The sequence below is a fragment of the Phyllobates terribilis genome, unplaced genomic scaffold (assembly GCF_046119375.1).
Source record: "Phyllobates terribilis strain yellow unplaced genomic scaffold, ASM4611937v1 Scaffold_3__8_contigs__length_932513732, whole genome shotgun sequence".
In the NCBI taxonomy this organism is placed as follows: Eukaryota; Metazoa; Chordata; class Amphibia; order Anura; family Dendrobatidae; genus Phyllobates; species Phyllobates terribilis.
The window spans coordinates 505,551,514-505,576,572 of record NW_027362763.1 but is presented as its reverse complement, the minus strand read 5'-3'; the positions used below and the strand labels follow the sequence as shown (position 1 = coordinate 505,576,572).

At 39.1% G+C, this 25,059-nt stretch overlaps 1 protein-coding gene across 2 annotated transcripts in view; it reads right to left on the bottom strand.

The window, feature by feature from the left end:
* The window catches only part of TPD52L1 (TPD52 like 1), a 160,738-nt gene that overhangs the window by 86,790 nt on the left and 48,889 nt on the right, over window positions 1-25,059 (bottom strand). For both annotated transcript variants that reach the window (XM_073676013.1, XM_073676014.1), the window contains exon 2: window positions 2,972-3,087. In XM_073676013.1, the coding sequence (XP_073532114.1) occupies window positions 2,972-3,087 (116 nt within the window). The remainder of the gene's footprint in view (window positions 1-2,971; window positions 3,088-25,059) is intronic.

Below are 25,059 nucleotides of genomic sequence, written 5' to 3'. Positions count from 1 at the left end.
TTAAATTTATTGGATCAAATAACTAAAAATTGGCACATGCATATGTACTCACCCCTTTTGCTATGAAGCCCCTAAAATTTTCTGGTGCAAGCAATTACCTTCATAAGTCACATGCTTAGTGAAAGGAAGTCCACCTGTGTGCAATCTATGTGTCACATGGTCTGTCAATATATACACACCTTTTCTGAAAGGCCACAGAGGCTGCAACACCATTAAGCAAGAGGCACCACTAACCAAACAACACCATGAAGAGAAAGGAGATCTCCAAACAAGTCAGGGACAAAATTGTTGAGAAGAACAAGTCAGGGTTGGGTTATAAAAAATATCCCAATCTCTGATGATGATCCCCCAGAGCACCATCAAATCCATTATCTTCAAATGGAAAGAACATGGTACCACAACAAACCTGCCAAGAGAGGGCCGTCCACCAAAACTCTAAACCCAGGCTAGGAGGGCATTAATCAGAGAGGCAGCACAGAGACCAAATGTAACCCTTAAGGGTCTCAGAGTTCCCAAGTAGAGACTGGAGTATCTGTCCATTCGACCACAATAAGCTGTACACTCCACAGAAGTGGCACTTATGGAAGAGTAGCCAGAAAAAAGCCTTTATTTTATACACATAAAAAATGTAAGGATCGTTCAGAGTTTGCCAAAAGACATGTGAGAGACTTCCCAAATGTATGGAGGAAGGTGCCATGGTCAGATGAGACCAAAATTGAACTTTTTGGCCTCCAAGGTAAACGCTATGTCTAGCGCCAAACCAACACAGTTCATCACCCCAAGAACATCATCCCCACATTGAATCATGGTGGTGGCAGCATCATGTTGTGGGTATGTTTTTTGGCAGCAGGGACAGGGAAAATGGTCATAGTCAAGGGCAGATGGATGGTGTGAAATACAGGGATATTCTTGAGCAAAACCTGTTTCAGTCTGTCAGTAATTTGAGACTGGGACAGAGGTTCACCTTCCAACAAGACTATGAACCAAAGCAAACTGCTAAAGCAACACTCGAGTGGTTTAAGGGGAAACGTGTAAATGGTTTGGAGTGGCCTAGTCAAAGCCCAGACCTTAATCCAATTGAGAATCTGTGGTCAGACTTGAAAGTTGCTGTTCACCAGAGGAAACCATCTAACTTGGACAAGCTGGAGCAGTTTTGCATTGAGGAATGGGCAAAAATCCCAGTGGCAAGACGTGGAAAGCCCATATAGACTTATCCAAAGCGACTTGCAGCTGTAATTGCAGCAAAAGGAGGCTATACAAAGTACTGACTTTATCAGTGTGAATAATTATGCACACTGAAGTTTTCAGTAATTTTGTCCTATTTGTTGTTCACAACAAAAAGCAAACCAAATGTTCACAGATGTAGGCATGTTCATTACATGAACTGAAGCAAACCCTCCAAAAAAACAGTGAAATTCCAGGTTTTAAGGTTGCAAAACATAAAAAATGCCAAGAGGGTGAATACTTTTTCAAGCCACTGTCTATAGAAAGTTGCTAGGATTGCTGCTTAGCACTACTTGAAAGGTACAAAGGAGAAACAGAACAACTGGATTAAGTTGTTAATGAGACCTGCAGCCCATTAAGAACAGCAAATACTAACTAAAGAACCATATCAAGAATACCACATGTTAACAGTAACTAGCCTATTTGTTGACCATTTCAGGATTGCTAACGGAGATTTTTTACACATCAAATAGTTAAAATGAACTAAAAAACATGTATTGAAGATCTAGTAGACACGTGATTACAGTTTCTGACTATGTAGCAAGTTATAAAGGAAATAATCAATATAGCTATTATAATAATTTGCTAATAGTTTATTTTACTTGTTTACTTATAGATATATACCAGCTTTATAAAATCATGTATGACAATTTTAATAGGACACATCCTTGGAATGTTCGATATCCTGATGTTCTTTAGATAAAATGTACTCAAAAAAATGTCTTTCTTTGCGTATAATGAGGCTAAGGGTCCATGAAAACTAATAATTGTTTATATTTTGCTCATGCATTGTTTAATTATTACGGTTGTGCAATAGTGTTTGATTTGGGCATGCGAAGAAACTCCATGGCTGTAAGCGGTTAGTGCAGTAATTGTTTTGAAAAAGTACCGTATTTTGCAGATTATAAAACACACAGGATTATAAGACGCAACATAAATTTTGGGAAGAACAATGGGAAAAAAAACTTTCATAAAATTGTGGTGCGTCTTATAGTCAGTGCGTCTTATTGCTTACCGGGGATGCGGTGGAGCGGGGTCCCAGGGTGACTGCTGCAGGAAGCTGGGCATGGCAAGAGTGGGGTGATGCTGTGGACCTCAGGCTGGATGGAGGGGGTGTTCGGAGGTGCGAGGGGACGTTGCGGGTGTTCAGCGGTGCGGGGGCTCCGCCGACATTTTGTGAAACCCCGGAGCCCCCCGCATTTACATGGTATACAATGCGGTGGACTCCGGGAAAATGGCAGCCGTGGGTGGCGCATGCGCAGATTGAGATCTCAGGAAACGAGATCTCGGTGCAGAGATCTCAATCTGCGCATATAAGTGCAGGGGCTTCGTGCTTTCTGAGAATGTCGGTGGGGCTCCAGCACTGATGAAAACCTGCAGCATCAGGACATCCAAATACCCCCTCCCCCAGCGTGGGGCCCACAGCATCACCACATTCCTGCCTCCACCGCCAGCAGCAACCCTGTGACCCCACTCCACGGCAGCCAGTAGGGTATATTCACATCATAAGGCGCACCCCTATTTTCCCCCCAAATCTGGGGGAAAAAAGTGCATCTTATAATGATAATGTGAAAAATACGGTATATACAAGTTATTAAAATATTCAGTGAATAGATTTTGTTGATAAATTAATTATTACTCATTCATTATTGGGAAAAACTATTTGGCTACATATTTGTAATCCAAGTTATATTATTTTTTCTATTCCAACATACTAATAAAAATGATAGTATGAAGTGAAGTCTACCTTAGTCAGTTCATTCTTTAGCTCTTCTTTCTCTTCCTCAGATATTACTTCTGTATAGTCAATGTCAGCTGCCAGTTCTTCATCTGTTTCCTGCAGTGGCTGAGTATCCAAGAGATCTGTAAAGAAGTAAGCATTCTGATGTAATCTGTAACTTGTCAGAAGTGATGACATGTTCACATGGTTGCACAACAAAATAATTTTTTAGTAAAATGCCAAAGAAAGTATGACAAAAGAAAATCATAGGCCTTAGCTGTCTAGTGTCAATTCCTCATAACACACAACTGTTATCTTGGGAATGTTAATGACAAATATTAAAGCATGCTAAAGCTGTAGATTTTGTCTTTCTGTGGAATCAGCACATTTATTGCAAGTGAATGAGTTTTTCATTACAAACCCAATGACTGTTTTCTCTACTCGAGCATTTTAATATGCCCTATCTGTTGCAGATTTTTGAAAAGGATTACACCAGTTCCCAACTAATAGGGGTGAAATCCACCAACAAATTAACATCAAAATTCACCATAAATGTAGCATATCTTCGGTTCTTAATCGAGACATGACGGATGTCAAGTGGTCCATTGGCGACCCAGTTTTTTTTCTGCTATGTTTGCCACTAAAAATACAGGAATCCTTGTGACAACAGTCAAGAGATCGAGATAAGTCATTTACATAAGTTTAAAAGGAATTTTTTAAAGGGTTAGTCTCAACATGAGTCTTCAGGAGTATACAGCTCACTAGCCTCATCACATCCTTGTTGGTGGGGGGTTGGGCCCTCTTCTTTGAGTGACAGTTCTGGTTGAGCAGCATCATTATTTTCCATACTTTATTGTGCTACTGTGACACATTCATGTCAGTCAGTGCTTGTTGTAAAGTGTACATTGTTATTTCTGCATTTGCACATAGAGATGACAATTCTTTGGCACAAGTGCAGCTCATGGGGAAAGTGAGCAGTGATTAGGAGAACAGCTTTGGCTAAGCAGCCAAGAGGTGGGGGCCACATGCTTTTGATTTTTCAGAACTGATAACAGAAGCTGTGGCTCAAGAGCCAACAGGGAATGGAAAGTGGGCCAAGAGGGATCGGTGAGTAGCACTGGTTAACTGCTCTGTAGAAAATAATAAACTGGAGAGAGGTGGCCGAGATCTCAAATACTCAACATGGAATGTAGCAAATGTGCATACTCAGCAGGCTCTAGTGGTCAATCGATCCCCTTGGCAATGAACTCTAAACAATGTAAGACTCTCATAGCAGGAGAATGACTGCAGATAGATAAAGCAAGTCAACTGCAAACTTGCTTATTTTCATGCAAGGCTAATTATATCAATTTCATGTCTAATTATACCAACTTCAAAACATGAGAATAACCTCTTAACACACAAGGTCCCTTTTAAAAAGATTGTACGCTCTTTCTAATTCACAGCAGGCGCTATTTTAGCCTGGTGTTATATGCAAAAGAGGGTGCCTTTTAAGCATGGGCAAGTAGTTCTGGCCCTGTTACTTTAGTACTGTTGTGCTGTCCAGCTCTTTGTTTGAAAAGACTTTCAGCCATTTTGGGCATTACCTAATGTTACTTGATTATAACATTGTTGTACTTTGCTGCCACCTACTGGCCGTTGTTATAACATGTATTATTCCTGTGTTTTACCCACAACACCTTTCGGTCTGTAATTCCTCCTATCTCCTGCTCCTCACTTCCTTCTTCATCACATCCATCTTGACTACACATGCTGCAGGACTGGAGAAAGGATTCTCTTGTTACCACTTTACCTGGCGCTTCTAATACTTACAATTCGTACCCTTTCCTCATCCTTCACCTTCCCTCATCTCGCCTCATCAAGAACTGTAAATAAATCTGTTGAATTAATCACTGCATCATCATTCCGGATTACCACGTGCAGTTCATGAGGAATAAAAGCGCAGGTCAGTGAGTTGACACTATATGCCATTGCTTATACAGAGATCCATGTCACATCCCTCAGACACATCTCGCCCCACGTACAGTACAGACCAAAAGTTTGGACACACCTTCTCATTTAAAGATTTTTCTATATTTTCATGACTATGAAAATTGTACATTCACACTGAAGGCATCAAAACTATGAATTAACACATGTGGAATTATATACTTAACAAAAAAGTGTGAAACAACTGAAAATATGTCTTATATTCTAGGTTCTTCAAAGTAGACACCTTTTGCTTTGATGACTGCTTTGCACACTCTTGGCATTCTCTTGATAAGCTTCAAGAGGTAGTCACCGGAAATGGTTTTCACTTCACAGGTGTGACCTGTCAGGTTTAATAAGTGGGATTTCTTGCCTTATAAATGGGGTTGGGACCATCAGTTGTGTTGTGCAGAAGTCTGGTGGATACACAGCTGATAGTCCTACTGAATAGACTGTTAGAATTCGTATTATGGAAAGAAAAAAGCAGCTAAGTAAAGAAAAACGAGTGGCCATCATTACTTTAAGAAATGAAGGTCAGTCAGTCCGAAAAATTGGGAAAACTTTGAAAGTGTCCCCAAGTGCAGTTGCAAAAACCATCAAGAGCTACAAAGAAACTGGATCACATGAGGACCGCCCCAGGAAAGGAAGACCAAGAGTCACCTCTGCTTCTGAGGATAAGTTTATTCGAGTCACCAGCCTCAGAAATCGCAGGTTAACAGCAGCTCAGATTAGAGACCAGGTCAATGCCACACACAGTTCTAGCAGCAGACACATCTCTTCAACAACTGTTAAGAGGAGACTTTGTGCAGCAGGTCTTCATGGTAAAATAGCTGCTAGGAAACCACGGCTAAGGACAGGCAACAAGCAGAAGAGACTTGTTTGGGCTAAAGAACACAAGGAATGGACATTAGACCAGTGGAAATCTGTGCTTTGATCTGATGAGTCCAAATTTGAGATCTTTGGTTCCAACCACCTTGTCTTTGTGCGACGCAGAAAAGGTGAATGGATGGACTCTACATGCCTGGTTCCCACCGTGAAGCATGGAGGAGGAGGTGTGATGTGTGGGGGTGCTTTGCTGGTGACACTGTTGGGGATTTATTCAAAATTGAAGGCATACTGAACCAGCATGGCTACCACAGCATCTTGCAGCAGCATGCTATTCCATCCGGTTTGCGTTTAGTTGGACCATCATTTATTTTTCAACAGGACAATGACCACAAACACACCTCCAGGCTGTGTAAGGGCTATTTGACCAAGAGGGAGAGTGATGGGGTGCTACACCAAATGACCTGGCCTCCATAGTCACCAGACCTGAACCCAATCGAGATGGTTTGGGGTGAGCTGGACCGCAGAGTGAAGGCAAAAGGGCCAACAAGTGCTAAGCATCTCTGGGAACTCCCTCAAGATTGTTGGAAGACCACTTCCGGTGACTACCTCTTGAAGCTCATCAAGAGAATGCCAAGAGTGTGCAAAGCAGTCATCAAAGCAAAAGGTGGCTACTTTGAAGAACCTAGAATATTAGACATATTTTCAGTTGTTTCACACTTTTTTGTTAAGTATATAATTCCACATGTGTTAATTCATAGTTTTGATGCCTTCAGTGTGAATGTACAATTTTCATAGTCATAAAAATACAGAAAAATCTTTAAATGAGAAGGTGAGTCCAAACGTTTGGTCTGTACTGTACATCGGTGGCAGAATAACTGTGTAGCAATAATAAGACGTAAGCAGCAAATAATTACATAACATGATTTTCCCAGAAACTAAACCCAAGCTGTGAAGTCTAAAGTATGTGTACTGAAGTGTGCTGAACTTCACTGTTTACTTTTATCACCCACCCACAATAGTACACTAAATGGCTAATGTAATTAGGAATAGAGGCTCCTAGTGTGTAAAGACATAGGCAAATGCAAAATATAAACTAATAACTAGGACTCGTCATGTTGAGATATTGCTGTGTGTACAATAATTTCAAGCAATTTTATACAAATCAAATTCTTAAAGCGTACTTAAAGGGTTTATATTCCACCTACTATCTAATTTCACAAAAGCACACATATCCTCATAATCCAGGTAACACATAGGAAATTTGACTGGCCCCCCACAAGTCCCTTCTGAAAGCCCAAGCTCCCAATATGAAGTTGTACATAAGGTATCAAACTGTTCTCTATGCTATGAATATGTACAATAGACCCAATGAACCTCATGTAAAAGTTAAGTACAAATATGGTACCTTTCTTACTAATAACACATATGCTTAACTCGTACTTCATGCTGAACAATGATATTAAGACCACTGCATTTTTTTATTGTGCTGCATTTATTTAGTATCAAAAAATCTGCAGTTGTTTATTAAAAATCTTTAACTGTTTTGTTCTGCTGGTTGCATGTATTATAGTACATTGCAAGCAGCTTGATGCTGTCCAATGTCAATCTCGACTGCTGGGGTTCTTGCAGGCTCATTCTTCAGTTCCTTGTGTCTTTTCCTGAATGAATCTAAGCTCAATTTCAATTTACATTGATATAATCAGGATTGAACTTAGATTCAGATAAATACTAGAGGAATGTGAGACTAAGCCAACCGGAAGTCCAGCTGTCAGGATTGGCACTGAATGGCATCAAATAACTTGCCTTATATTGTAATATATGCAGGCTGAAACTAAAATTGTTTTAAAAAAATCTAGTTAAAACAAATTACAGAAATGTTTTTTTTCTCCACAAAATACAAAGCAAAAAATAAATAATATAAAAGATGTCCATAGCCTTTTAAAAGATATAGGATTATTTTTAAATCTACCCCAAACATAAATTTCCCCAGACAAGAATTGGACAACATTCCTCGACAAAAATGTTCCAACAATTGCTCTCCTCATTTGACAAATGTTTACAGACTATTATAAAAAGAAGAGAGGATTCTACACACAGGTAGATATGGCTGTGTGATGTATTGCGGCCATCAATGTCTAAATGAGTTAATTTTTTTTAAATGAAATGGAAAAATATCTGACTTTCAACTTCTGATATGTGTTCTATTGTGAATAAAATATGGCTATTAGAGATTTCCAAATCATTGCATTCTTGTTTTCTTTACATTTTACACAGCATCCCAACTTTTTGGAAATTGGGTTTGTAAAGCCTTCAGCCATAAATCCCCTTTTTGCTCAGTGTGTGACATATGGTACAGGTTGAACCATCATTCAAAATGTATTCAGCTCAGCCTGAAGCTCTGGAAAAAATCATATCGAAAGAATACTCATATCTCTGGCTTGAATTAGTGTAGAATGAAAATTTTTGAGTTTTTCTACTCATTTAATTTGTGAGACAATTTCTCACACATCAGAAAAGTTTTAAATTACAGGTGCATCTCACTAAATTAGAATATCATCAAAAAGTTAATTTATTTCAGTTCTTCAATACAAAAAGTGAAACTCATATTATATACAGTCATTACAAACAGAGTGAGCTATTTCAAGTGGCATGGAGACGATCAGCCTGTGGCACTGCTGAGGTGTTATGGAAGCCCAGGTTGCTTTGATAGCAGCCTTCAGCTCGTCTGCATTGTTGAGTCTGGTGTCTCTCATCTTCCTCTTGACAATACCCCATACATTCTCTATGGGGTTAAGGTCAGGTGAGTTTGCTGGCCAATCAACCACAGTGATACTGTTTTTAAACCAGGTATTGGTACTTTTGGTAGTGTGGACAGGTGCCAAGTCTTGCTGGAGAATGAAATTTCCATCTCCAAAATGCCTGTCGGCTAAGGGAAGCATGAAGTGCTCTAAAATTTCCTGGTAGACGGCTGCGCTGATTTTGGTCTTGATAAAACACAGTGGACCTACACCAGCAGGTGACATGGCTCCCCAAACCATCACTGATTGTGGAAACCCAACACTAGACCTGAAGCAGCTTGGATTGTGTGCCTCTCCACTCTTCTTCCAGACTCTGGGGCCTTGATTTCCAAATGAAAATTGGAACTCTGGGACCTTGTGGAGTGTGTCAATGACTGTCTTCTGGACATCTGTCAAGTCAGCAGTCTTTCCCATGATTGAGGAGCCTACTGAAACAGACTAAGGGACCTTTTTAAATGCTTAGGAAGCCTTTGCAGGTGTTTTTTGTTAATTATTTTAATTTACTGAGATAGTGACTTTTATGTTTTCACTGGCTGTAAGCCATAATCATCAACATTAACAGAAATAAACACTAGAAATAGATCACTCTATTTCTAATGACTCTATATAATGTATGAGTTTCACTTTTTGTATTGAAGAACTGAAATAAATTAACTTTTTTTATGATATTCTAATTTAGTGAGATGCACATATACCTCCTGAACTAAGAGACTGAAACTCACCCTCTTCAAACCTTGTCAGGTTTGATGAAAGGAGTAGAAAAACATTTTCATTCATTCATTCATTGGATGTTGTATGTTTTTTCATTGTCACGTTTCAAACCACCTTTTGGAGGCTTCTCTCATCAATTTTCCTCTTTCCATTACATCCTGGAAGGTATTTGACTGTCCCATGAGTAGCAAACTTCTTGAGAACATTCCCAGCTATTGAAGCCAGGATGCCAAGATGTTTTAATAAAGTTTTGCATCTGTCAAAATAGGATTTTCAAAATTTGCTGACGTGCGACCTAAGAATTGTGTCCTGACTGGTGCTTGTGCTTTATGATAATAGCATTTCTGGTCTGCTCAAACAGTTCATTTTTGTTTTTGCCACTGTCCAGTTGGTATAGGAACAAAACTGGTCTATTAAACCATAAAAACCACCATTCATAAGCTAATTAACCCCTTTATCACCAAAGATAGTTTGCTTGTTAATGACCAGGCCAATTTTTATAATTTTGACCACGGTCACTTTATGAGGTAATTACTCTGGAACGCTTCAACGGATCCCACTGATTCTGAGATTGTTTTTGTGACATATTGTACTTCATGATAGTGGTAAAATTTATTTGATATGGCTGGCATTCATTCGTGAAAAAAATGGAAATTTGGCGAAAATTTGCCCTTAAAGCAGAGAGATATATCACACAAAATAGTTAATAAATAACATTTCCCACATGTCTACTTTACATCAGCACAATTTTGGAGCCAAAAGTTTTTGGGGGTTAGGAAATTATAAGGGTTAAAAGTTGACCAGCGATTTCTAATTTTTCCAACAAAATTTACAAAACCATTTTTTAGGGACCACATCACATTTGAAGTGACTGAGTGATCTTTATGACAGAAAAAGACCCAAAAGTGACACCATTCTATAAAACTGCACCCCTCAAGTTGCTCAAAACCACACCTTCACGAAGTTTATTAACCCTTCAGGTGCTTCACAGGAATTTTTGGAATGTGGAAGAAAACAATGAACATTTAACTTTTTTCACAAAAATGTTACTTTAGACCCAAATTTTTTTATTTTCACAAGGGCAACAGGAAAAACTGGACTACAAAATTTGTTGTGGAATTTCTCCTGAGCATGCCAATACCCCATATGTGGGGGAAAACCATTGTTTGGGCACACGGCAAGGCTCGGAAGGGAAGGAGTGCCATTTGACTTTTTGAATGTAAAATTTGCTTGAATCATCAGCGGACGCCATGTTGCGTTTGGATAGTCCCTGATGTGCCTAAACAGTGGAAACTCAGTAAAGTCCGATTTATTGGACAGTATTCACACTGGTGAACATCACCAAAATAGATAATAAATCATAAGGAAAAGGACAAGGAGGAAGCAGAGTGTGAATAGATATAAAATATAACTTTTAATATGAATTACATTAAAATACTAGTGTGTAATTATAAAATCAAGTTAATTTCATACATCCAGTTGGATGCATATGGGGTCGATATTAATTTATCAATTCTGACCCTATAAGTCCTGTATATCACAGCCAGATAAATTATACAAATCCACCACCTATGTCCCTCAAAATTGGAGGTGGGGAATTATATTGTGCTATCCCTTTTAAATGTATGTATCCCTATTAATTCTGCACAAGTAACTAAGAGAAATCATGGTGGGTCACCGCTACACTTTATTAGAATAATAAATCATACAGTGTTCTTTATAAATGACAGTAGATGTGACAGATAAGGTTATATTATGGTACCCCACTGTCACGTATTAATATGGGTCACTCTTATATCACAAGTGATCCCACAAATGAGCAAAGCGGAATCCCCACGAGATTGAGCTCAAAGTATATAGTGGGGGTGTAAAGTCCCCATAATAAACAATATACTACATCCCTAATATTAAGCCCCGCAACGATATGAGGAGCAGACAGTCTGCAGTGAGCAATGGTATATCGAAGCAGCTATGTGCAAAGCTGCACTGTCACTTCTCAATCTATCGTGTTAGGAGTGGACAAGGTTGTACCAGCGGCAGCTGAAATCGTTGCTGCACGCTCACTCCTAACACCGGCTACCAGTCTCACACGCTGGCCGCGTACACATGGTATGCACGCGGTCAGTGTAAAGATCAGTGAGACGCTATACTGAATAACTGAGCGGGGACATAGTAGGTAAGTGAGAGGGGGAATACAGGATTGCAGGCTAGCATGTGATTATACAGGACATAAACGTCCCGACGCGCGTTTCGCCGGAGGTACCGGCTTTTTCTAAGGGCCCTTTTGAGGGACATAGGTGGTGGATTTGTATAATTTATCTGGCTGTGATATACAGGACTTATAGGGTCAGAATTGATAAATTAATATCGACCCCATATGCATCCAACTGGATGTATGAAATTAACTTGATTTTATAATTACACACTAGTATTTTAATGTAATTCATATTAAAAGTTATATTTTATATCTATTCACACTCTGCTTCCTCCTTGTCCTTTTCCTTATGATTTATAAACAGTGGAAACCCCCCACAAGTGACATCATTTTGGAAACTAGACCCCTCAGGGACCTTATCTAGATGTGTGGTGAGCACCTTCAACCCCCAGATGCTTCACAGAAGTTTATAACATTGAGCCATAAAAATACAATTTTCACATTTTTCCCACAAAAATGTCTTTCAGCCCCCAATTTTGCATTTTCATAAGGGTAACAGGAGAAATTGCGGCATATCATTTGTTGTGCAATTTCTCCTGAGTAAGCAGATACCCCATATGTGGATGAAAACCACTGTTTGGACGCACGGCAGTGTTCAGAAGGGAAGGAGCACTGTAACTTTTTGAATGCAAAATTGGCGAGAATTGGGAGCGGACACCATGTTGTGTTTGGAAAGCCCCTGATGTGCCTAAACAGTGGAAACCCCCAAGTGATCCAATTTTGGAAACTACACCCCTCGAGGATTTTATCAAGGGGTAAAGTGAACATTTTGAACCCAGAGGTACGACACAAAATTTGATAACATTAGGCCATCATATTTAATATGTTGTCATTAGTCTTGAGTGCAAGTGATCGCTTCTTGAGTTTGCATCGGGTACTCGTGTATGCACCAAGTATCGCGGGTACTCGAGTGACATGCTCGAGTCCCCACCCTGCATGTTTCACGGTTGTAAGACACCCAAAAAAAAAACATGCAGGGATTGCTTGTGTATGGCAATCCCTGCGTGTTTTTTTTTTTTTGGCTGTATAAAAGCCGCAAATCATATGGGGCAGAGATTCGAGCATGTCACTCAAGCACCCGCGATACTCGGTGATTACCCAAGCACCCAATGCAAACTCAAATATCGAGCAGTTGTGCTCAACAGTAGTCGCCATATCGTCATCATCTTTTTTCTTTACTTTTGAAAAAATCTCAACCCCAACCCTAACACAAACCTAACCCCAACCCTAATACAACCCTAACCCTAACACAGCCCTAACCCAAACCCCTAAATAGTGTGTTAGCGAATGCAAAATATGAAAAAAAAAAATTCTATATACTTTAGTTTTTCTTTTATTAATTTTCAAAGATTTGAAAAAATGCAAATTTCTGTGTTGCATGCCTTTATGTTTCTCCTCATAACTCAGGCCAGATCCAAGATAAAGAAACAGAAAAAAAAAACACCGTTCGCTCAGAACTGTACAGGCTTTCACCCGATATGTCACAAGAATATCTTTGTTAATATTTTACCCATGCGAACTCAGACACAAAATATTGAAAAGCGTTTAGAAAAAAACTATATGATATAACATTTTCAAAAAATTCACATGTGCCTCCTATGCTCCTAGCCACATCTATACCAAAATTCGAGTTGGGATCTCAAAAGGATTATACTTCAAAAAATAACTATATGAACAGTGTCAATTTGAAAATCTCAAATTCAGTTCTGTTCAGCTTGTGGTCTAAAAGTGTAGGGTCTAGGTTTTCCAAATAAAAAAATAAAAAAAGTTTCTTGACTTGTCCTGATCTTAAACCAAGCAAATCATTCGATAAATCTGTAGTGGATACAGTGAAAATGTTTTACAATAGTGATGAAGTAAGCCGAATTATACCTGGCAAGAAAGACTGTGTCTATAAAAGCGAACAGTAAGAAAACTCATGTCCAAAGAGGCTGGTTGTTGCCAATTTGAAAAAGACCTATGATTTTGTTTTTAATTCAACTTCTGCCAAAATAGGATGTTCAAAATGTGCTGACCTGAAAGCTAAGAATTTTTCCTGACTGGAGGTTGTGCGTATGTACAGCACACCAGAACACTGAGCTTATGATTTGAAGGAGGTAAGCTGAAAGATACTCAGATTGGAGAGTCCAACCTTGGTGATTACAAAGTATGTGCCTCAAATAATGTTTCCAGAAAAGAGTTCAAACTATTACCTAAATATCTGCAAAAAATGTCCTCCAGTAATGGCTCTCCAAGAAAAAATACTAAATCATCTTGAAGAGGCTATGGTAGATAATATAACTTACAAACAGTGGATATCTGGTGACCGATGTACTTTTGACACTGTTTCTAAAAGTGCACAAGACTTTGTAGAACATTTTTGTGACCAGCTGATAGTCCTTAAAGGGTTTGTCCAAAACCCAAAAGTAAATTTCAATTAATAAATCTTTAAAACGAATAACACTTGTAATTTAAGTCATGGTAAAATTACCTAATATTCACTCTGTACTGTAACTTAGGGTTCTGTTTGTATTACCCACTTAGTATGACGATTCATTTAAGAATCCCAGTGCATGAATACTCAAACAAATCATCATCTACCAGCTGAAACTGCTGTCACTCCCCTTTCCGCCCAGAAACGAAATGTCATCTGGGGGTGGGCGGGGTTGGGACTTCCCAACACTCCCCTTACTTTGTTTGCTGCCCTGAAATGAAGCATCATCAGTGACGTCCATCTCAGGGCCTGGTCCCTGCGGTGTCTCCCTTGTGCAGTTTCTCCCTTGTGCAATGTTTCCCCCGGTGCCCTGTGCGATGAGTGGAGTATCCGGTCTGTTGTTTGCTTAGCTAGATAGTAATAAGCTGGATCTGCTTACAGTCAGAAATAAAATACAAAAGTGTAGTTATACTATCCGAGTGCTTACTTCATGATTCAATAGCTGTTCATTTGTTCAAAATAAAATTGATTTCAGTGATAAATACTGGCATCCTACCAAGTTTGAGCAAGGTCTACTACTTCTTGGATGGCACTTCTGCACAGTATAAAAATAGTAAAAACTTTATAAATGTATGCAATCCAATGAAAGATTTTGGGGTGGAAGCTGAATGGCACTTTTTTTTGCCACAGCTCATGGTAAAGGTGTATGTGATGGTTTAGGAGGTACCATGAAACGTCTTGCAGCTTGAGCTAGCCTCCAAAGGCAGTACGCACACCAAATCTTTAAACCCATGCAACCTTTTAACTGGAGTGAGAAAAATATTCCTAACATCCAGTTCATGTACTGTACAAACCAGAACTACAAAGAAGAGGATAGTCTGTTACAACATTGGTTTCTGGAAGCAGAATCTATAAAGGGATTCCGCAATATCACACTTTCATTCCATCTAGTGAAACATAAATAAAAACAAGGATTTTTTCATTCAGCAATGACAGTGAAGTCCACGAAGTGATTGACTGTGGCACAAGAGTGGCAATGGATGACATAACTAGTTACAGTGTTCAACAAGGTTTTTGTTTCCTGCATGAAATTGGGTGAATCTTATTAAAATTGTCATGCTGAGTTCAGAAATAACTTCAGCATTGCTCTATCACGCAAGATTTTTGAGAAAAATGTAATTATATGTATGCATTGAATACTGTCAAATTTGTAGTGGTGTGATATTTTGAATGCAAAAGTCAGCAACAGCGATCAAGTTTAGAAATGTTTTGTCATTGATTTTCGTTTATAATCACTGTCCGATGATTGATGGACAAGATTCCAACAGTAATCACCCAGCATTGAGGGACTCCACCTCCCCCGGTACCGTTTCTTCATCTGGGAAATGTCTTGATGAAACCTTACACCATGTTCATCACTTACAGCGCCGAGGTTTGGTGGGAAAAAGTCTATATGAATAAAGGAAATTTATTTTAAGTGACATGCTGCACTTCATTGACTTGTAAGCATGAAGAAGACTTTCAACCTGTTCTTCGATAGGTATCAAAGGGTAGACATTGCCATTGTGTAGCAAGACAGCCTTCAAACTTATGACCGATGAATCAATGAACAGTCGCCATTCCCTTGGGCCATGGTCAACTCCAAGGACAGAAAACAATTCAGTAATATCACTGCAAAAAGTGAGGCTGTCAGCTTGACTGAAATAATTCATCAAATCTTCATGATGACGGCGAAATACTGACATTTTTGTACCTGGCTGCAACCGATTCCACCCTTGCAACCTTGATCCAAGAAGTTCTGCCTGACTCTTTGCTAAACCCAAATCTCTGACCAGATCGTTGAGTCTTGCTTGAGATATTAAACGTGGAGCAGTTGATATTGATGGTTCGAAATCTGAATCAGCAGCATCTTCCATCTCTAATGAATCAACCGTCATTTCATCATCATCTTCTATTCTCCACACCAGCGGTGGTTTTGGAACTGGCAGACTTTCATTGTGCGTCACTGGTCTAATAGCAGAAGCAAGGTGGGGATATTCAATAGACCTCCTGTTCTTAGAAGAAAAAATGGATAAATTCATCATGCAGAAGTAACAATCGGTTATATGGTCCTTCTGCTCCCTCCAGATCATTGGAATGGCAAACGGAATCAATGGTCACACACCCTTCAGCCAAGACCTCAAACTCGTAGCGCAAGATGAGCAGCATATATTAGGAGCCCATTGTCTTGGTCACCAATTTTGCATCCAAAATATAACTCATACGCCTTCATAACAACTGCAATTATACACCTTTGCTGGTCTTTAAGGGTATAATCTCCACATATATAACAAAAGAGGTCACTGCTATTGCGACATTGATGCGACATTCTGCAACTCGTTACTTAAACAGTTTTGCTCCTTATGAAATTTTCTGCAAAACAGAAGAAACACGTGAAGACTACAGTGTCCTTACTGCTGCTATTATATAATGCTACTTGGAAATAGACCAAAATCTGACAGTTGAGTCTGGGCATGCCTGAGAGTGCACAACTAATGCAATGCATGATTGGACGGGGCTTAAATGCTGTATATTATAATAAAGATAATCCATGTTATGAATTTCATTGGTTATTTCTACCAAAAATACAGTTCTGAAATAAAAAAATTAATGTAACTGCCAATTTACTATGTACTATGAACAGTCCTTTTTCATTATAATCATAAAATGAAAATATCTCGGGAATGGTACGTGCTACAGAAATTCTGATTACATTTCTGAAATCAGCGCCTCAAAATACATAGAGTTAACATATTTTAAAACAGGAAACAGAAAAAAAGTTACAATTTGTTGACCAGTGTTATGTGACCTGTGAATATGAATGGCACTGGTGGCTGTCTAATGTACTCTCCAAAGATTATGAAAATGAAGAAGTAAAAGTGACTTTTCTGCACCTTCTGGTCCTTCACGGTCCTTTTCCTTTGTGTATCCAAGAAAACCAGACATTATAAAAGTAAACATAAATATTAACTCAGGTGGACCCAAACCCCATAACAGGCCACACACTCTGACACAAAAAGAAATGACCATTGCCAATACGAGATTGTGGACAAGATTACATTTCACCCAGTAGAAGGGACAAATTGATGAGAAAAGGTCAGTGTAAATACTTACTATTAATTGTATAAGACTAGTTCATATTGTTTTATTTTAAAGCTTGATGATTCAACTACTGTATTATTCTTTTTAAAAACTTGAAAAAGAACGTGTCTAGTGACGTAATAAAAAAATTGTTACATGTATATTTAAAAATGTGTTAAAAATATTGATTATTTTAATTTAGTATTAACATATATGATTAGTATGAGACTGTATTTAGAAAATCACGCTTCAAAATATGATCTAATGGAGATTCCAACTTGAATCCCTGTATAAATGTAACCAAGAACATAAGTAACACATATAAATTTTTTTAAAAATTAAAAAATGCATAACATAGTTTTTCCGAAATAGTCCATCAAAATGTAAAATTTGACTCCTCAAAAGCAAAATATTAACAAACATAATCTAGTGACATATCAAATTAAAGCTCGTACAATTCTAAACAAAATTGTGCCTCTCCCATCTCTTTATCTTAACCCCTTTACCCCCGAGGGTGGTTTGCACGTTAATGACCGGGGCAATTTTTACAATTCTGACCACTGTCACTTTATGAGGTAATTACTCTGGAACGCTTCAACGGATCCCCCTGATTCTGAGATTGTTTTTTCATGACATATTGTACTTCATGATAGTGGTAAAATTTCTTCGATATCACTTGCGTTTATTTGTGAAAAAAATGGAAATTTGGCAAAAATTTTGATATTTTCAAAATTTGAATTTTTATGCCCTTAAATCAGAGAGATATGTCACACAAAATAGTTAATAAATAACATTTCCCACATGTCTACTTTATATCAGCACAATTTCGGAACCAAATTATTTTTTATTAGGGAGCTATAAGGGTTAAAAGATAACCAGCGATTTCTCATTTTTCCAACAATTTACAAAACTATTTTTTTAGGGACCACATCACATTTGAAGTCACTTTGAGAGATCTTTATGACAAAAAATACCTAAAAGTGACACCATTCTAAAAACTGCACCCCTCAAGGTGCTCAAAACCACAGTCAAGAACTTTATTAACCCTTCAGGTGCTTCACAGGAATTTTTGGAATGTGGAAGAAAACAATGAACATTTAACTTTTTTCACAAAAATGTTACTTTAGACCCAATTTTTTTTATTTTCGCAGGGGTAACAGGAAAAAATGGACCCCAAAATTTGTTGTGCAATTTCCCCTGAGCACGCAGATACCCCATATATGAGGAAAAACAACTGTTAGGGCGCACGGAAGAGAAGGAGCGCCATTTGACTTTTTGAATGTAAAATTTGCTTGAATAATTAGCGGACGCCATGTTGCGTTTGGAGAGCCCCTGATGTGCCTAAACAGTGGAAACCCCCCACAAGTGACACCATTTTGGAAACTAGACCCCTCAGGGAACTTATCTAGATGTGTGGTGAGCACCCTGAACCCCCAAGAGCTTTGCAAAACTTTATAACATGGAGCCGTGAAAATAAAAAAATCAAACTTTTTCCACAAAAATAATGTTTTAGCCCCAATTTTTTTATTTTCACAAGGGTATGAGGAGAAAATGGACCCCAAAAACTGTTGTGCAATTTCTCCTGAGTACGCCAATACCCCATATGTGGGGAAAATACAGTGTTTGGGTGCACGGCAGAGTTCAGAAGAGAAGGAGCATTGTGTGACTTTTTGAACGCAAAATTGGCTGGAATTGAGAGCGGACGCCATGTCGCGTTTGGAGAGCCCCTGATGTGCCCAAACAGTGGAAACCCCCCCACAAGTGACCCCATTTTGGAAACTACACCCTAAAAGGATTTTATCAAGGGGTATAGTAAAAATTTTGAACCCACAGGTACGACACAGAATTTTATAACATTAGGTCATCATATTGAATAAGTTGTCATTAGTCTTGAGCGCAAGTGCTCGCTATTTGAGTTTGCATCGGGTACGCACCATGTATCGCGTGTTCTCGAGTGACATGCTCGAGTCCCCGCTCGCATGTTTCATGGTTATTAGACACCCAAAAAAAACATGCGGGGATCGCTCGTGCATGGCAGGCAATCCCCCCGAGTTTTTTTTGGCCACGAAGCATATGGGGTAGAGACTCGAGCATGTCACTCGAGCACCTGCGATACTCAGTGCATTCCTGAGCACCCGATGCAAACTCAAGTAGCGAGCACTTGCAGGCAACACTAGTCGCCATATCGTCATCTTTTTTTTTTTTTTTTTTACTTTTGAAAAAAATCCCTAGCCCAACCCTAACCCTAACACAACTCTAACCCTAGAGTTTATTTTTTACGCCGTTCCTCGTGCGGTATAAGTGATTAGATGACTTTATTCTTCGGGTCGGTGCGATTACAGCGATACCAGAATCATGTACGGTTTTTATGATTGACAGCTGTCACACACTAAAAGATGCATTTTTTTGCAAAATCTAGTTTTTGCATCTCCATATTTTGAGAGCTATAATTTTTCCATATTTTGGCCAACAGAGTTTTTTTGCGGGATGACTTGATGTTTTTATTGGTGCCATTTTCAGGCACGTGACATTTTTTGATCGCTTTCTATTCCGATTTTTGGGAGGCAGAATAAACAAAAACTAGCAATTCCAGAATTTTTTTAATGTTTTTTTTTTATGCTGTTCCACGTGTGGCAAAATTGATAAGGCAGCGTTATTCTTCGGGTCAGTATGTTTACAGGGGTACCACATTTATATAATTTTTCTATGTTTTGGCGCTTTTACACAATAAAAGCTATTTTATAGAAAAAAAATATTTTTTTGCATCGCTTTATTCTGAGAGTTATAACTTTTTTATTTTTCGGCTGATGGAGCAGTATGGCGGCTTGCAGGACAAGATGACATTTTCAGCGGTACCATTTTAATTTATATTCGTCTTTTTGATCGCGTGTTATTTCATTTTTTGTTGGGCGGTATGATAATAAAGCATTGTTTTTTTGCTTCGTTTTTTATTTTATTTTTTTACCGTGTTCACTAAAGGGGTTAACTAGTGGGAAAGTTTTATAGGTCAGGTCGTTCCGGACGCGGCGATACCAAATATGTGTACTTTTGGTTTTTTTTTGTTTTTTTCATAATATTTATTGATGGGTACATTATATTTTTATTTTTGGTGGATTATTTTTTTAATTTTTTATTTATTTATTTTTTTACACTTTTTGGACTTTTATTTTGTGTCTTACTCTGGGACTTTCACTTTTTTTATTCTGATCGCCTGCATAGCACAGGAATGCAGCACCATTCCTGTGCTATACAGACTGTCAGTGCTGCACAGTGAGAAGATAGTTTGGTCATGCACTGCGTATGACCAAAGAATCTTCCTGCTGTCTGGTGACCCGGATGTTGTCATGACGACATCGGGTCATCATGGCAACATCCGGAAAGCCGCGGCAGACAGCGCTGGAGGCCGGAAGAGGAGGTGAGTATCCCGATCACCTCCCCTTGCCACCGCAATGCTGTGATTGACTTCGATCGCAGCATTGAGGGGGTTAATGTGCCGGGAGCGGTACGGGACCACTCCCTGCACATAGTACCGGGTGTCAGCTGTGACAATCAGCTGACACCCGGCTGCGATCGCCCCGCACCGCTTGTCTGCGGGCGCGATTGCCATATGACCTAATAGTACGTCATTGGTCCAATCGGCCCAGGTCACCAAGACGTACTATTAGGTCATACGTCAGAAAGGGGTTTTCCCATGAATGAAAGTTCATTTTAATAAATAGATCTTAGAATGATAATAAGTTCCACAATTGAATGTGATTAAATAAAATGTTCCTGTGCTGAGATAATCTTATAAATGGGACCCTGTGTCTGACCGGGTATGGAAGCAAAAGAGTATACAGGCATTATAGCATGAGATCTGATTGTTTTTGTAAGGTAAAACATTTCACTACCTGTTTTTAAGCAATGTTTTACTTCAAAATTAACTTTTTTTTTCGTGCGAAAACCCCTTTAATTCTAACCTGGAAAATGATAACAAATGTAAAGTCATACAAGCCCAAAATTCAGTTTTTTCCAAAACTTTAGAAATCTATAAAAAATTAACTAATGAAGATGAAAATTGAAAGCTTATTATTTTTAATTCACTAGTAGCACTTCAAAAAACACCAAAGAAAATAAATATCCTAAGATATCAGGTAAAAAAAAAAAAAAAAAAAAAAAAAAAAATCACATTTAGATCACTTGACATAGGATGACCCTATATCTGTTTTCCTGACATGTTTTTGTTTAGTAAATTTTTGTCTTGTGCTTTTTTGTCATTTATATGTACATATTCAAGCAGTTTCATGAAACGTTTCATTTCCGGAGCTATTTTACATGGTTTTCCAGGAAGTAACAATTTATGAATTACTTGTAGGATAAGTCATCATTTTAAGATTGGTGGGAGTCTGACACCTGGCACCCTCACCAGTCAGCTGAAAACTGCAACAGTAGATGCCAGAATTAAGTGATGTATGAGGTGGAGTACAGCAGTCCTACACGTTAGTTGCAAATTCCTGATGCTTAGCTCCCATTCTAATGAGAGATAAAGAACAGCAGCCGCTAAACCTGAAGTGGTTACAAAAAGTGACATGCTCATTCTTTGGGTGGATTCCAGTAGGAAGCCACTCACACTTCATACTTAAAAGGGTTTTCCAAGAACAGAAGTGAATAAATAACTAAAAGAAATATATTTACAAATAAATAAATATATTAATTTGAAAATCACAATCTTCTTGTCTAGGGTGGTAATCACAATAGAATTAAAATGGCCGCCATCCTGTTAAAGTGTTAGGACAGGTACCTGTGAGCATGTACAGTAGAAGCTCCTCGCCTCTCCCTTCATATGTAAGATTTGCTTCCCTAATACCACTGGAGATACCAGGGGTGCTGAAGTAAGAGGCCACTTAAGTGTCAGAGCATCCTTTCTGAATTACTATGCAATGCATAGGTTATCACCAGGTCACAGTAGCGGATTGTCCTACTGCACATGCTCACAGGCATCTGCCCGAACATTCTAGGACAGGTTCCTCCCAGTGAAAGAAGGTGGTGGCCATTTTAATTAAACAGTGATTATTACCTCTCTCCCTAAAACGCTCTGTGCACATAGCCTCACACTGCTTTTGATTTTATTTTTATTTGTTTTTATGCAATTTAAATATAAAAAAAAACTTCAAAAAATATCAAAGTGGTCAACTTTGTGTGATCTATTCTATTAAATGGAATGCAACCAAATAATTGAACAATGAAACATTTTCAAAGAAAGCAAATTATGTGTGTACAAGTGTAAAATGAGGAATTGTACCAGAGTTATTTGTGTGGCCTTTCTTTTAATTACATACCACCCACCAAAGAAAAACAAACTTTGAGTAGTACTCTGTAATCTTCTAATGTTTTTGTCTTTCTCTGAAAACTGTTCCTCCCGGCCCATCTTGTGTAAATTCTCTGCTTTTAGCTGAATAAAAGAAAGAAAGTATTTTGTTCTATAAAAAGCTTAAAAATAGTCAATTTTCTTGATGCTCTAGAATAAATCTCTAAATTGTAAAATGCTGCCTCCTACACACTCTCCAGCCGCTCTGATACTTTATATTTCACAAGTTCTGGTGAATGCTCCGCTGCTGGGTGCCTGGAAGAAAACTCACCAGCTGGAGGGGACTACACAATACTTAGCTATGCTTCCTTGTTTCTCATACACTACTTACAAGTCATGTCAGGGGAGAATTTAGGTTGATTTATTAAAAGATTAAATTGAGAGCTTTACAACCTTGATGAAATTTATTATATGAACAATACCACACATTGTTCTTGTATACCTATACGATCCACTATATAAACACAAGAAGAAGAATGGCAAAAAAATTGCCACTCAGTGCTTGGTTGTTCAATACAAAATAATAATAATAATGATAATAATTAATTAAAATAAAAATAACAAGTCAAAATAATGTCAAATATAAGAATTCCTCTTATGCTCCATATAGTTGTATATAGGTGATAACATGCACTTATGACCTGTCTCCTTTAACACTATTTAAAGGCATTTTATTGATCTTGACAATAAAGTTATTGGTAGGTGTTATGTTCACATGGAGTTTTTTTTTTGAGAAATTTGAAAACATTCAATCACTTGCTCAAACAAATCCCTTCAGTAAATCTTCATTTTAGGCCTCCTTCATGCGTCTGAGTTTGCAGTACATGTGGCATCCATTCTTATTTCGTGGATACCATGCGTACCCATTACAACCTATGCTGCTAAGCACATGTCCATGTTTTGAATACTGAAACAGGAGAGTTCGCTGGCACCAGATACCTGTGTCATTATCTACCGATCCAATCTCAGACTTGGGCGTCTCTGCCTGAGGGTGCCGGGTGCTCACATATAGAGATGCATAAATGTCACAAGAGAAAGAAAAATAGTGGCACTCACCGATCTTTCAAAATCCCAAGTCCTTATTTAAGGACACATTAAAATTGGCTGCAGGGAGGTAGATCTACCAGGACCCGTTGAAGAAGCAGAAACTAAGAGGAACCTCCAAGATTTTGCAGAGTTTTGAGTTTTTGAGGAGGATTTTGAGAGTTTTCCCTCAGTTTCTGCTAAAAAAAAAAAAACAAACACTCTGTGCATATCAAGCGACAGCCTCAAAATCTGAATGATTTAGAGATGAACTGCAAAGAGGAGTGGACCAAAATTCCCCCCGACATGTGCGCAACCCTCATCATCAACTACAAACAACGTTTGACTGTTGTGCTTGCCAACAAGGGTTTTGCCACCAAGTATTAAGTGTTGTTTGCCAGAGGGATCAAACACTTATTTCTCACTACAAAATGCAAATAAATTTATCTAATTTATACAATGTGATTTTCTAGATTTTTTTGGGGATATTCTATCTCTCAATGTTAAAATTAACCTATCCTTAAAATTATAGACTGTTCATGTCTTTGTCAGTGGGCAAACTTACAAAAACAGCAAGGGATCACATAATTAATTCCATCACTGTAGTTTCTGCTCAAAAACCTCCTAAAAAAAGTCAGTGTGCACACAGCCAGTAATCGCCTTATATGAACAGCAAAGTAGAATTCCCAATGAAATGAATAGAAAAAATGAATAGGAAAACTTTTTAAAGCATTTTTGAAGTGGTTTTGGGGAAATATTTTGGCGCTTATGTAGCACCCTGAGGATTCGGCTGCTACAGGGGTATTGCACCTCAACCCAGAGGTGTGATATTCCACTCCCGGGTAAGGATGGAGTGTGGGACTGAGCTCAGTTAGCTGCATGCACTACACACATCCCATTTCCGGGGAACAGACCGATGGTACTCCCACTAGAGAAATGTGCAGGTACGACAGTGTCTGTTCCTGGCTGGAGTGGGAGGGGGGTGGAACATCCCAGTAGTGTAGGGGCAGATAGGGGGAGCAGCCTGGGTAAAGCTAGGAGCTCATTGGGTGCTGGTCACCTGAGCTCACACATAGAGGGAGTATATAAGGTGGGCACCATCTTAGATCAGGGTCAGTCAGCCACAGTCAGTCAGTCAGTTGTCAGTCTGTGAGACGTCAGTCAGTCAGTCTGTCTGAGCGCCTGAGAAGCAGAGCAGAGGAGAAGAGAGAGAGACCCAGAGGCGCAGAGGGGACCCCAAGAGCCCATAAGAGAGCTAATAGGGTGAAGGGTCGGCAACAGGGTACCGGATCCCAAGCTGGCAGAGGCTACAGCACACCTTAGCCAGGAACCGGAGGTCGTGGGCAGGATCTGCCACGATCACCCACTAAATCCACCCGGAAGGCAGACCAAGAATAGGGTCAGGGAGCCCAGAGGAGGCTTGACCAACAAGAGGCCCGAGGGAGCCGGACTTAGGTGGATCCCTGGTGGGAACGGCCAGAAGAAGGGAGAGACAGAAAGGAGCTCAGGACCACACTCCGGAGTTGCCTGGGAGTTGACCGAGTCCAGGACCTGGTGGACGCAGCACGGCTTGGGTGGTCACTGCTGTACACAGTGACCCGAGCAACACCAGTAAGTAAAACCCTGGAACTGCATTTTATGCCTCTGAGTCTCCTTGCTGCACCTTCACAACCACCATCCTCCACGGCTGAC